Source organism: Macaca fascicularis, chromosome 8 (assembly GCF_037993035.2).
Source record: "Macaca fascicularis isolate 582-1 chromosome 8, T2T-MFA8v1.1".
Classification (NCBI taxonomy): Eukaryota; Metazoa; Chordata; class Mammalia; order Primates; family Cercopithecidae; genus Macaca; species Macaca fascicularis.
In genome coordinates, this window is record NC_088382.1 from 152,044,117 (window position 1) to 152,057,931 (window position 13,815).

The 13,815-nt window shown below is 57.6% G+C and overlaps 1 protein-coding gene across 23 annotated transcripts in view; it reads right to left on the reverse strand.

Annotated features, from left to right (window-relative positions):
• The window catches only part of TSNARE1 (t-SNARE domain containing 1), a 140,378-nt gene extending 127,132 nt beyond the window's left edge, over positions 1–13,246 (reverse strand). For 22 of the 23 annotated variants that reach the window (XM_074000118.1, XM_074000104.1, XM_074000101.1 and 19 more), the window contains exon 1: positions 13,184–13,246. Coding sequence is in view for 1 of the 23 variants with exons in the window: in XM_065519684.2 (XP_065375756.1) it covers positions 11,853–11,858 (6 nt within the window). In the remaining 22 variants the exon portion in view is untranslated. Of the gene's footprint in view, positions 1–11,852; positions 11,933–13,183 lie in introns of all 23 variants that reach the window. The other variant, XM_065519684.2, reaches the window with a different exon arrangement.
• Positions 13,247–13,815: the final 569 nt, after the last annotated feature.

The window sequence follows — 13,815 nt, forward strand, 5'->3', positions numbered from 1 at the left end:
ATGGGGATACAATCTGAGGAATGTATCACGAGGCGATTTCCTCACTGTGCAAACATCACAGAGCATATCTACACACACCAAATGCTGGAGCCCAGTACACACCCAGGCCATGCGGTAAAGCCTGCTGCTCCAGACTATAAACCTGGACGGCAGGCAAATGGACTAAATGCAGTAGGCAACTGTAATACAACAGTCAGAATTTATGTGTCTATAACAGACGCCGTACACTGTGGGGACTCTGTGACAGACGCCGTACACTGCTGGGGACTCTGTGACAGACGCCGTACACTGCTGGGGACTCTGTGACAGACGCCGTACACTGCTGGGGACTCTGTGACAGACGCCGTACACTGCTGGGGACTCTGTGACAGACGCCGTACACTGCTGGGGACTCTGTGACAGACGCCGTACACTGCTGGGGACTCTGTGACAGACGCCGTACACTGCTGGGGACTCTGTGACAGACGCCGTACACTGCTGGGGACTCTGTGACAGACGCCGTACACTGCTGGGGACTCTGTGACAGACGCCGTACACTGCTGGGGACTCTGTGACAGACGCCGTACACTGCTGGGGACTCTGTGACAGACGCCGTACACTGCTGGGGACTCTGTGACAGACGCCGTGCACTGTGGGGACTCTGTGACAGACGCCGTACACTGTGGGGACTCTGTGACAGACGCCGTGCACTGCTGGGGACTTTGTGACAGACGCCGTACACTGCTGGGGACTTTGTGACAGACGCCGTACACTGTGGGGACTTTGTGACAGACGCCGTACACTGTGGGGACTTTATCACAGACGCCGTACACTGCCGGGGACTCTGTGACAGACGCCGTACACTGCCGGGGACTCTGTGACAGACGCCGTACACTGCCGGGGACTCTGTGACAGACGCCGTACACTGCCGGGGACTCTGTGACAGACGCCGTACACTGCTGGGGACTCTGTGACAGACGCCGTACACTGCGGGGGACTCTGTGACAGACGCCGTACACTGCGGGGGACTCTGTGACAGACGCCGTACACTGCTGGGGACTCTGTGACAGACGCCGTACACTGCTGGGGACTCTGTGACAGACGCCGTACACTGCTGGGGACTCTGTGACAGACGCCGTGCACTGTGGGGACTCTGTGACAGACGCCGTACACTGTGGGGACTCTGTGACAGACGCCGTGCACTGCTGGGGACTTTGTGACAGACGCCGTACACTGCTGGGGACTTTGTGACAGACGCCGTACACTGTGGGGACTTTGTGACAGACGCCGTACACTGTGGGGACTTTATCACAGACGCCGTACACTGCCGGGGACTCTGTGACAGACGCCGTACACTGCCGGGGACTCTGTGACAGACGCCGTACACTGCCGGGGACTCTGTGACAGACGCCGTACACTGCTGGGGACTCTGTGACAGACGCCGTACACTGCTGGGGACTCTGTGACAGACGCCGTACACTGCTGGGGACTTTGTGACAGACGCCGTACAGTGCTGGGGACTTTGTGACAGACGCCGTACACTGCGGGGGACTCTGTGACAGACGCCGTACACTGCGGGGGACTCTGTGACAGACGCCGTACACTGCTGGGGACTTTGTGACAGACGCCGTACAGTGCTGGGGACTTTGTGACAGATGCTGTACACTGTGGGGACTCTGTGACAGACGCCGTACACTGCTGGGGACTTTGTGACAGATGCTGTACACTGCTGGGGACTTTATAGGAGACACTGCACACCACGGGGGACTTTACAGTAGACGCTGTACACTGCGGGGGACCTTATAACAGACACTGTACACTTACGCGACACTATTTTTTTTTAAGTTTTGGTGGCTCACGCCCGTAATTCCAACATCCTGAGAGGGTTTCAAAGCAGGAGGACTGCTTGACGCCAGGAGTTCAAGACCAGCCTTGGCAACAAAGCAAGATCCCATCTCTGCAATCAATCAATCAATAAGCCGGGCATGGTAGCATGCACCTGTAGTCCCAGCTACTTGGGAGGTGGAGGCAGGAGAAATCACTTGAGTCCAGAAAGTCAGCTATGACTGCACCACAGTGCTGCAGCCTGGGTGACAGAATGAAACTCTGTCTCTTAAAAAAAAGTTTTTCTTTCTTCAATAATAAATTAACTTTAGCTTACTGTAACTTTTTTACTTTATAAGTGTTTAAACTTTTGCCTCTTTTGTAACAACACTTAGCTTAAGACACACAGATGTTATATAGCGGTACAAAAGTATTTTCCATCTTTGTATCTTTATCCTATAAGCTTTCTCCTGTTTTTAACTGTTTAAACTTGTTACAAAGACACACACACACACACACACACACACACACACACACACTAGCCTAGGCCTACAAAGGGTCAGGATGGTAATACCACTGTCCTCCCTCTCTACCTCTTGTCCCACAGGAGGGTCTGCAGGGGCAGTAACACACACGGAGCCGTCATCTCCTAGGATAACAATGTCTTCTGGATACTGACGGTGGCGGTGGCCTGCCTGGAGCAGCCGCTGTGGTGATGCGGGCTGCAGCGGGGAAGGTGTGGCAGGGGCTGTGCACTCAGTGGAGCCAGTGAGAGCCAGAAACAGAGGGGAGTCCGCCCAATTCTGAGTTGGTGGAGCAGAAGCCCCACACTCCTGGGCACGGCTCCACCCTGCCAGCCACGGCTGCAGACCCGGGCACCCCTGCACTCCTGGGGGCCTGGGAAGCCTCCCTGCCCCCGCGGGCTCAGAAGTGCCTGCTCCCGCCGCGTGGCCTCTCCCGGTTCTCAGTGCCTGCTCCTACCGCATGGCCTCTCCCGGTTCTCAGTGCCTGCTCCAACTCTGGAGCAAAGCTGAAGCCCAGCCTGAGCTCTGTAGCAACACGGCTGGTGTGTGTGCACTCAGAGAGGGGCTGACATGCCAGCCCCTGCCAACTCTGCCCCCTCTGGACTTTGGCCGCCAACAAGCATGAGAGGGAGGCTGAGGGGGAGCTGAAGGTGGCTCGGCACAGGCCTGCAAGTGTCCTCAGCACAAACAGCCTGGGCACCATGGACGGTGGCTGGAGGCAAACAGGCACCTGGGCAGAAAGCAGAAGGTCCCCAGTGAAGCCCCACCTTCAAGCCAGGGGCCGTGTGAAACCCGGGAGCCAGGCTGTCGGTCCCAGGTGAAGTCTGCAGCCTGGAGAAAGAACTCCTGGTGCTCACCCTGGGTCCACCAATGGCCACCCTGGACCAATCAGCATGCACTTCCTCCCTTCTGAGCCCACACAAACTCCAGACCCAGCCAGGCTCACACAGAGGTCACCACTACCAGCTGTGGGAAGGAGCTGCCACCGCAGGTCTCCTCTCCACTGAGAGCGGGACACTCATCAGGGTGACCTGCCTGCAGAAAGGACCAACCCACTGTGGCTCTCCTGAGAGCTGATCTGTCACTCAGTGAACCTCCTCTCCACCTTGTTCACCCTGCAGTTGTCTGTGTATCTCATTTGTCCTGGATGCAGGACAAGAACTTGGGACCCACCTAGTGGCATGACTAAAAGAGCCATAACACAAACGGGACAGAAACACACCTCCCCACTCGCAACATTGCAGGCGACAAAGAGGAGGGAAGAGCTGCAGCTCTTCAGGAAGCCCAGACCTAGAAATTCCTTGAGCCGGGGCTGTGGCACCCTCTTTGGGGCTCTGCAGTTCCTGGCGTCTCCAAGCTTCCAGCGCCACCACGTTCCCCTCATTCAGATGCGGGTGCTCACAGGGGAAGCCACTGCAGAACATCTGGTCCAGCCGCAGCCTTGCAAGGAGCCAGCACCTGTGCCAGCACCTGGGGTTGCATGCCCGGCTGCGCACAGTGGCCAGACCCATGCTTGCTCACCCACACACCCCTCACTAATCCACCCTTGGATTACTGGTTCACCCTTGGCAGGCGTAGGATCTGGGCTGGTAGCACAAGCTGAGCACAGCCTGCTGGGCTGAATGAGCGCAACAAGCCCAGCAGGTGTGAGCACTACTCAGGCAGAGGCACCGCCGTCCAAAGAGGTTTCCAGCTGTCTAAGTGACACCCCAAGGATCTCATGACAATACCTCCTGAAGGCCCTGCCTGAGGCTGTTTTGCAGTTAATTTTTTTTTTTTTTTTTTTTTGAGACAGAGTTTCACTCTTGTTGCCCAAGCTGGAGTGCAATAGTGCAATCTCAGCTTAGTGCAACCTCTGCCTCCCAGGTTCAAGTGATTATTCTGCTTCAGCCTCCCAAGTAACTGGGATTACAGATGCGCACCACCATGCCCGGCTCATTCTTGCATTTGTAGTAGACAGGATTTCGCCATGTTGGCCAGGCTGGTCTCAAACTCCTGACCTTAGGGGATCTGCCCACCTCGGCCTCCCGAAGTGCTGGGATTACAGGCGTGAGCCACCATACCCAGCCAACTTTTTTTTAGTAAGTAGGAGTATACTCTAAAATAATGATAAAAAGTATAATAAATACACAAAACAATAACGTAAGTGTTTATTATCAAGTATTATGTAGCATATGTGCTGAACTTTTAGATGACAGGCAGGGTAGCAGGTCTGCTTACACCAGCATCACCACACATGTGAGTAATGCATTACACTACAACATCATGACCATTAGGACATCACTAGGGGACAGGAATTTTTCGGCGCCAGTATAATCTTACAGGTCCACCCTTGTCTATACCATCCATCATTGACCAAAACATCCTTAGGCTTCACGTGACTGTATAAGAAACTCACAAGAGGCCAGGCATGGTGGCTCACACCTGTAATCCCAGCACTTTAGGAGGCCGAGGCAGGCAGATCACCTGAGGTCGGGAGTTGAGTTTGAGACCACCCTAGCCAACATGGTGAAACCCCGTCTCTACTAAAAATACAAAATTAGCTGGGCGTGGTGACACATGCCTGTAATCCCAGCTACTCAAGAGGCTGAAGCAGGAGAATTGCTTGAACCAGGGAGGCGGAGGTTGCGGTGAGCCGAGATCGCACCATTGCACTCCAGCCTGGGCAACAGCAGCGAAACTCCGACTCAAAAAAAAAGAAAAAGAAAAAAAAAAAGAAGAAGAAACTCACAAAAGTGGCTGCTGTGGAGATGAAGGCTTGGCCAGCCAGGGATAGGGGCACTTTCTACTGGATGCTTCCTGCCATGTTTTAACAGTCAAACTACTTAAACTATTCAAAACAGTAAAGTAGAAGGTCATGAGAATAACTTGTGGGCCACCCACACTGTGGAACAGGTCTCAGCAACAGGAAGAAACCATTCCAGGCCCCGCAGCGGCCCTGAGAACCGTCCGGGGAACGATGGCGAATGGGAAAAGCCAATCCCTGGCCACACACTGCAGGAGTCCACTTCTACAGCTCGCTTCAAATGACAACATTACGGAGACGGACAGAGGACTGGTGGCTCCCAGGAGTTAAGGAAGGGTTCGAGGCAGAAGCGAGGTAGGCTTCACTGGAAACGGGCTCCGACACAGGGCTCCTCTGAGTGATGATGCAAACCTCAGGCATGGCAGCCGTGTTGGCCAATCTGCTGGCTGCGCTGTTGTCCTCTTTCTGCACAAAGTTACCACTGGGGAAACTGGGTGAGCAGTGCATGGGATCCGTGTATTATTTCTTACAACTGTATGTGAATTTACAACAGTCATTAAATTTTTGTTTAATTTACAAAAAGACCCTGAGACGTCAAACGCCACGCCTGAAGGTGCGAAGTGAAAGAGCAGAGGCCACATTCTCCCTGGTCTGGCTCCCCCAAGCACCTGCCCCGTCCACTCCACCACCTCCTGGAGTGGAGGACCACAGGGAGGCAAAGCATCACACAGTCCACCCTCTCCTAACGCAGACAGGAGGAAAATCGGAGGAAAGCCCAGGCAGCAAAGGCAGCCAGTTCAAAGCCCAAGCTGCTTGGCTACATGGTCAGTGTGGCATCGCTCGTGCTGGTCACCTGAGACTTCCAGTTCTCCTCCCTCGGGAGTGTGGGGCACTTCCCGGCCTCTTGTGCTTGCAGCCGTGTGGTTCCTTCTGGCCAATGAACTGTTGAGTCCCCAACGGATATACACCTTTGTTGCTTCAGGCTACTAAAACCTAAGCTGAGGGATGTTCATTACAAAAGCAAAACCTTGCCTATATGGTTACATTCTCCACCCATCCAATCACAGCTCTGCCCACGCCGGCTGCCCGTCTTCGCTCCTTGCTGGGCTGGGAGCCCTCCCACCCCGGCTAAGGCAGAAGGCTGCAGGCTGCCCATGGGCCCCATGCTTATGCCTGCGCCTCCAGTGGCCTCCATACCCTCTTGCACAGGTTAAGGTGTCAAAATAACAGCTTTGGGGGCAGATACGCAGAAAGGCGGGAGGTACTCTACCTGTCGGACCACCCTGCTGGACTGAAGGAACCAGGGTGTGGGCACCCCACAGCAGCAGGGCAGGTGGACCGGACAGCTCAGACCTCTGACTCCCCATCTGTAAACTGGGGAGTGAAAGCAGCTCTAGAACTATTCTCAACTACAGAATCTTTTCTCCAAACACAACCGTACTCAGAAGATACCAAGTACAACAGGTCACATCAGAGCTGCTCTGGGTAAAGGGAGGGACGGTGATGGCAGTAGGGAAGACTAGAACCCCTGGGGTTCCAAGGAGCAAATGAGCTCACCTGGAAGTGCCCCACAATCCTGGGCCCATTTCCCGTGGGGCAGTGTCTACAGCCAGGCCCCACGGGATTCCTCCCACAGCTCTGCTCTGCACTTGCTTCTCAGTCTTGGGTCCTGGGCCCATTTCCCGTGGGGCAGTGTGGGAAGGACAGGCCACAGTGTCTACGGCCAGGCCCCACGGGATTCCTCCCACAGCTCTGCTCCGCACTTGCTTCTTGGTCTTGGGAAACCACATCACCTCTTGGGTTGGACAGAAAACGACTCCCACCTCCCTGCTCCAACCAGGGGCACCAGGGGCACCAGGGGCACCAGGCCACTGAGCTCTGAGCTGTGGGACAGTCCGCAGGGTCACCGCAGCACTCCTCACACCCCAGCCGCCAGCGCGCCCGTCCACGTCCCCGCGTGCCCTGCCAAGGCTCCTCAGCTGGCAGCATCCCAGGCTGCGCCTGTGCCGTGGGGACAGTGAAGCGCACTAAGAGTGCAGGGCCCTAGAAGCCAAGTCTCCATGAGGAGAGACGCGGGCAGGTGGCCCGGCCTCCCTTCCGTAAGATAGGGTGATGGTGTCACCTTGGAGGCTGCTCTGGGAAGTCAGGACCTGGCCGCCTGCAGGAAGCATCGCTGCTCCTGTCTCCCACCACTTCCTGCTCCTGGCAGGGGAGGGGGCGGCCCCATGCATCAGAGGCCGAGCAGCCTAAAGGTGAGGCTCAGCTCCTGCCATGGTTATCTTGTGCCCACTGTGCACGTTTCCCTGTGCTGGGACCACAGAGACAGAAAAGACAAGTCCCGGCCCCCGCGGAGGAAAGCTAACAACCGCAATGCAACAAGGCCGAGCCACGCGAGCCGCTTCCCAAAATCTGCAGCCCTCTCTCTCCTTGCCCTCCCCGGGAGGCACCAGGCCCTCAGGATGAGCGGATGGGGCTGACTCCTGACGGCGTCCCCGAGCGGAGACTTCAACAGCCCAGGAGGTCACCAGTCGGGGCCACTCCAGGCAGAGTGGCAGCCCCAGCAAAGACACCGGGGGCAGGCTGGGGGCAGCCTGAGAAGTCAGCACAGCAGGTTTCCCAGGGGCTGGAAAGCCCAGGGAGCACCGCAAATGCCAAGTGAGAGTGAGGCTGGAGCTGCCAGGAAGATCTGTCACCAGAGGGGGGCACGGCCAGAGCCACCCCTCAGCCAGATGCACCATTAAAGGGCCCAGGCTAGAGGGCTGTGACCAGCGAAAACGCCCAGGTACCAGGAAGCAGCAGAACCAACGGTCCTCCCTACTCGCAATTCCCGCCTCCGCGCCCACTCCCAGCACGCCACGCTCATCAGCACCTCCCCACAAGTGAGCAGCAGGGGGGAAGGAGGTCAGACTCCCAGCAATGAGTCCAGCTCCTCATTAGCACGGAGCGCAGCCAGCCCAGGAAGGAGACTGCTGTGCTGTGTTGTTTCTTTCTAATGCGGGGAGAGACTGATCCTGGGCTTCTGGTTTAAAAATATGTCCCCTTCCAAATACTTGGCTAGAATGGATCATGGGTCCGGATGGAGGACGGCCCAGGTGGCCCGCTCCGTCCAGGGCAGACGCCTGTGGCTCTCTTTGTCCACGGCTCTCTGACAGGAGCCTTGATGATCCATGCCCTCAGAACACTGGCCCTCATCTTCCCCAGACCACACTACACTCAATTCCTTCACCATCACCCCTCCAAGGCCCAGCTTCCCACTGGTACAGGTTCAGTCTGCACCCCTCAGATGACACCCAGGGTCAGGCTCAGGCGATAAACACACACACGCGTGCACGCACCTGGCCCCAAAGCCCTGGAAACACTTGACTCAACTAGACACCATCCACAGGCAACCACAGCCTCCAGGGGGCTCACGCCACCCCAACCTCCTAGCCTCAAGCCTTATAGGAACAAGAATCGTGAGCACCGCCCACCCTCCCTCTCCATCAGAAATCTCAACCTCCGTACCTGGATTCCTTCAAGCCTGCGAACCCTTGCCACACTCTGCTCTGGAACATCATCTCAAGACGGAACGGAGGGACAGGATTAGGTCTTTATTAGTGCAGTAATTGCCATTACTAATAACATCCTCTAACTCAAACAGGGAAATTTTGTTTGTAAAGCTGCTTCCAGCCTGGTCCTCCAGGAGAGCAGCAGAGCAGGATCGCCAGAAGGGCAGGACAGCAGAACGGTGAGCAGTGCCTCTGATTTCCACCTCTGATCAGAATCCTGGTCAGATCACCAGGGCTCAATTCATGGCTGGTGATTTACTACCCCCATGACTTCAGGTAAGTTTCCCAAGGCTGGGAGGTCACCTGATCTGAGGAGTAGGAAGAGCCTAGCAGGTGCCTGACAGATGCCCTGTGGTCAAGAGCAGGAGGTGTCATTATAATCAGGATCGAAGACAGCCTGACGCTCAGTTCTACTGTGCAAGCTGGCTGTGCTGTGGCTGACCGGGTAGAGCAAGCTCTCTGATGCGTGGGGCAGTGGCGAGGCAGCCCAAGGGTCTCACAGAAGAGAGGCAGCTCCAACTGCCCTGCAGCTGCCCTCCCTGACCCTCCACAGCCCCTCTGTGCACCTTGGGAATTCTTCCCTACACCCCTCGGGTGATGTCCCCAAGACGCCCGGAGATTCCAAGCCTCTGGGACAGATGTGATGTCACCCACCTCCCAGAAGGCTGCGGGATCAGACTAACGACACGGAAAGGCAGGGCTTCTGGAGGAGCCGAGTGACATGGGCGGGGCCCCACGGCTAAGATACAGCAATGCTGTGTCCCCACCTGGATGCTATATAGGTCAGGGCTGGGTTGTAGCCCTCACCTGGCAGCAAATTAAAGGCAGAAAACAAGGCACTCTTCCACTGTGGAAGAAAACAACAGTTGATCTGGCCAGAGCACTGGGCCAGGGGCTCCCAGGCCAGCGTGCGTGCCTGGCTCTGCTCACTCGCTTCCAAGCTGGGGAGGGCTCCCGCCTGCAGCCTGGAGCCCAGGGTTGCCAGGATAATGAGCAGCAGCTGCCACCAGTCCACCCAGCTGCATGGCCAGCCTGCAATCCATCAAGGGGGCCCACAGCGTGACCACCACAAGGCACTCAGCCACACAGCGCCAAGGCGTGGGGCCTGGCCCCTGCAGGCTCCAGTCACAGGCCCTAGGTGTGGCCTGGACCAGACCCCAAAGCACTGCTCCACCCAGCCCTGTCTCCAGACTTCTTCAGCAAACCTCAGCCTGGGCCGCAGGTTTCCTGCTCAGCACCAACAGCCACCAGAAAAGTCCAGGTCTCACCCTGCCTCTCAAGCCCCTCACAGGCTGACCCGAGTCAGACCTGCCCACTAGGAGTCTGGCACTGTCACCAGAGACAGCACCGGCCATGCGCTCTCCAACTCTCCCGCTCACTCCTTCTTGCCTTTGGTCTTTCGGTCGCCACTCCTCCACACACAGATGCCGCAAATGTTTAGACAGGGCTGAGCATCCCAGCAGAAAGCAGAGGAATCTGAGAGGAGGGCTGCTCAGGAGTCCACTACTATTGACAATGCACAAACCAGACTTTAAAGAACATAATGAATTATAGCTGGACTGGGCCACAAGGTCAAAATCTACTTGGAGCAAATCACACCATCCAAACAAACCCAGTAGCCACAGAAACGCCCGTGTGCATTAAAAAAGAAAGCTTGCAGCCAGACACCGTGACTCATGTTGGGAATCCCAGCACTTTGGGAGGCCGAGGTGGGAGGATGGCTTAAGGCCAGGAGTTCAAGACCAGCCTGGGCAACTGGGCAACATAGTGAGACACCCCTATCTTAAAAAAAGGGGAGCTGGGCACGGTGGTTCATGCCTGTAATCCCAGCACTTTGGGAGGCTGAGGCAGGTTGATCACCTGAAGGTCAGGAGTTTTGAGTCCAGCCTGGCCAACGTGGTGAAACCTGTCTCTACTAAAAATACAAAATATTAGCCAGGCATGGTGGCGGGCACCTGTAGTCCCAGCTACTTGGGAGGCTGAGGCAGGAGAATCACTTGAACCCGGGAGCTGGAGGTTGCAGTGAGCCGAGACTGCACCACTGCACCCCAGCCTGGCGACAGAGTGAGACTCCATCTCAAAAAAGAAATAAAAAGAAAAAGAAAAAGAAAAAGAAGAAGAAGATAGCCTAACCCCCACCTGTTCATACGGTCAAACACCACTCAGAGGGATAAAACGCCTAACAACCTCGGAAGAAATGTGTCTGTCTGGGTTGGATGAACGGCGTCCTAAAACCCAACAGTTGAGGGACTCACAGCAAGATCACCATTCTGCGCCTCAGTCTCTCCATCTGGGAAATGGGGATAACACACCCTCCTCCCAGGGTGACTGTGAGAATAAACTGAGCAATGAGCACAGGTCACTGGTCACCTGGCACCAGGAAGTGCTGTGACTAGCACCATTCACGTCATGACCTGCAGACACTCACCAACCCTTTTCAGGACTGTGGAAGGACGCATCCACGCCGTGTCGTAAATGCCTTGGTACAGCCATGGTTGAGGCGTGTGTGTCTTTCCTCCCCACCTGGAAGGTGACTCCCCAACTCCTCCCACCTGGAAGGTGACTCCCTGATTCCGTCTCAAGCTCCAGCATCATGACCTTCCACAGCTGCACTTTTCACCACATTCTGCTCAAAGCCTTACATGTCCAGTTTATTTATTCTTTAAACCTGCTGGGTGCCCATCCTACTCTCAGTGCTGGGCTGGGCACTCAGGACACAAGGGTGACATGGCAGAGGTCTAGGCCACAGGGGCTCACAGGCACACAGGAAAGACAAACACAGGAGTGCCACGGCATTCCAAACACAAGGCTCTGCATTGACAGGCACACCGGGGAGAAACGCCACAGACTGTGCAGGAAAAAGTACTGCACTGTCAGGGACGTGAAGCAGGGACTGAAGATGTGGCTGGAGCTGCTGGCAGAAGCCAAACCCAGGACCTCCCTCTGCAGGCCATGAGGAGCTGTGGAAGGGACTCAGGGACACCTGGCTGCCCACGAGCCCATGAGCCCCTAGACCAAGTGCCTAGGTCTAGGCTCTCGACCCATCATCTGCAGAGGGCCAGACTCAGGGGACATGTCCAGGGAAGGTTCCTAGATGGAGTCAGAGCAGCCACAGGCTGCCAGATGTTCATGGGGCCAGGCCAGTAGAGGAGGAGAGAAACAGAGGTGATCCAGCCAAAACTCAGCCTCCTCCGGGAACTCTTCTTGGATCTGCCAGCCTCCCACAGCCACCTGCATTCACGGCCTGCGCTGCCGCGTCCAAACATTTGTTCCACGACTTCTGCTGAGATCCTGTGACGTATAAGCTGGAACTGTATGAAAGCAGAGGTCCAGTCGGCTGAAGCACTTCAGTACTAACAAACTTCAGCTTTCTTTCAACTTAATACTATGTCCACACTGGGGGTATCCTAAGCAACAATCCCCATCCCAGTCTCACAGACACTAAAGATTAAACAGAAAACAAGCAGATGAGCGACAGTGACAAACAGGAAATACTGTAGGAAGGAGAGTGGTCAGAAAGGTGAGCTCAGACATGCCGGAAGCGGAGCTGCCACCAAGCCAGGAGCGAGCCAGGAACTAAAAGAGCAGGCAAGTGTGCAGCAGAGGAAGGAAAGGGCGCCAGGTGTGGCTGGAAAGGCACCTGGCAGGATGAGGGGCAGAGAAGCATGGATGGAGCATGGGTGGAGAAGCACGGGCGAGGCCCATTTTGAGCAGCACCCCGGCTCACAGAACTTCCTGTGATAAGCAGTGTTCCCTACCCGCGCTGTCCAACACAGCCGCCACCAGACACGCGTGGCTACTGAGTGTCTGACATGTGACCACAGGCACGGAGGACCTGAATCCTTCATGTTAAGGTCAATATAAACAGCCACACATGCCTGGGACTACCACACTGGACATCACAGATAGAGCTTCCAGAGCAGGAGGACTGCGCCATTAGGCAACAAACACGAGGTCCCTGGAGAGTTTCTGCGGGGGCAGCACAGATCAGCATCACCTGAAAGTCCCTGGTGGGGATGTCGCCGGCCCCAGTACCCAGGAAGCACCTTCTTACAACTTAGAGAAGGGACAGAAAGGCGTGGAGAGGCAAGCACACAGGGGCGGGGTCCCCAGCTCAGTCTCGAAGGCGGGCTCCGCCAGTTGAGTGGAAGGGCACCATCCCTTGCACCCAGCACGTAGGCGCCGGGGCGCTCCCCGGGACGGCACTGACCTCCAGATACAGGCACCGGCTGCCCGGGCCAGAGCCCACTGACCTGGGGTCTGGACAGCGCGCAAGGACCCGCCGAGGAGCGCACGTGCCCGCGGGCCGGTCCCCGAAACGCGTCGCTCTCGGGGGACCGCGGCTCCGGGTCCCTGGCGCCCCTCGGGTCCACCCCCGGCGCGGCCCCGCCCCCTCCCCTCCCCACTGGCGCGGCCCCGCCCCCCGCCGGGCCTCCCGCGAGCCCCACACTACGCCGCGACCCCCGCTGGGGTCCGGGCCCCGCGCCGGCCCCTGGCCGCCTCGCCCTCGCCGCCCCACGTCCGGCCCCCACCAGGCCCCGGCCCCACCGCTGCCGCCTCACCTGGGCCTCGGTGGCTCGCGGGCCGCTCCGTGCGCTCAAGGCGGGCGGGGCGGGCACCCAAACATCACGTGACGGCCCCTCCCGCCGCCGGCGTGCGCGGCCCCTCCCACACCAGCCAATGGCTGCCCGCCCCAGAGGCCCTCGCGCGGAGCCGGAAGCGGCGCGGACGGCGGACGGCTGGGCCAATAGGCCTCTGCGGGTGCGCGCGCGAGCTGGCTGTGCCCGCCTGCCTCGTGGTGGGCCTCCGTTTCCCCGTTGTGCACATGGGGATGACGGCGAAGGTGGAGGTCACGCGGAGGGCGGCGGCCCGGCGTTGAGGCGCTTCGGGAGCGGGCTCCGCCCTGCCCAGGCCGAGCCCGGACCTCACACTGGCCCCTAGAAGCTCGAGCTCCTGCGGGGCTGCAGGGGCGGCAGGTCTCGGCCAGGGGAGGGCCGAGCACCTGCGCTTCTCGGGCTGCGGGGACGGGCGTCGGGCCCCAGGTCAGGCTGCACGGTCTCCGCGTGGGGCAGTGCTCGGACGGGGACTGGCAGGTCCCGCGGGGACTCCAGACGCCCAGTGTCACCAGCGGGGAAACTGAGTCTCAAGACATCTGAGGGACCTTTCCCCGAGGTCGCAGGCCCTCCCGGGAGGA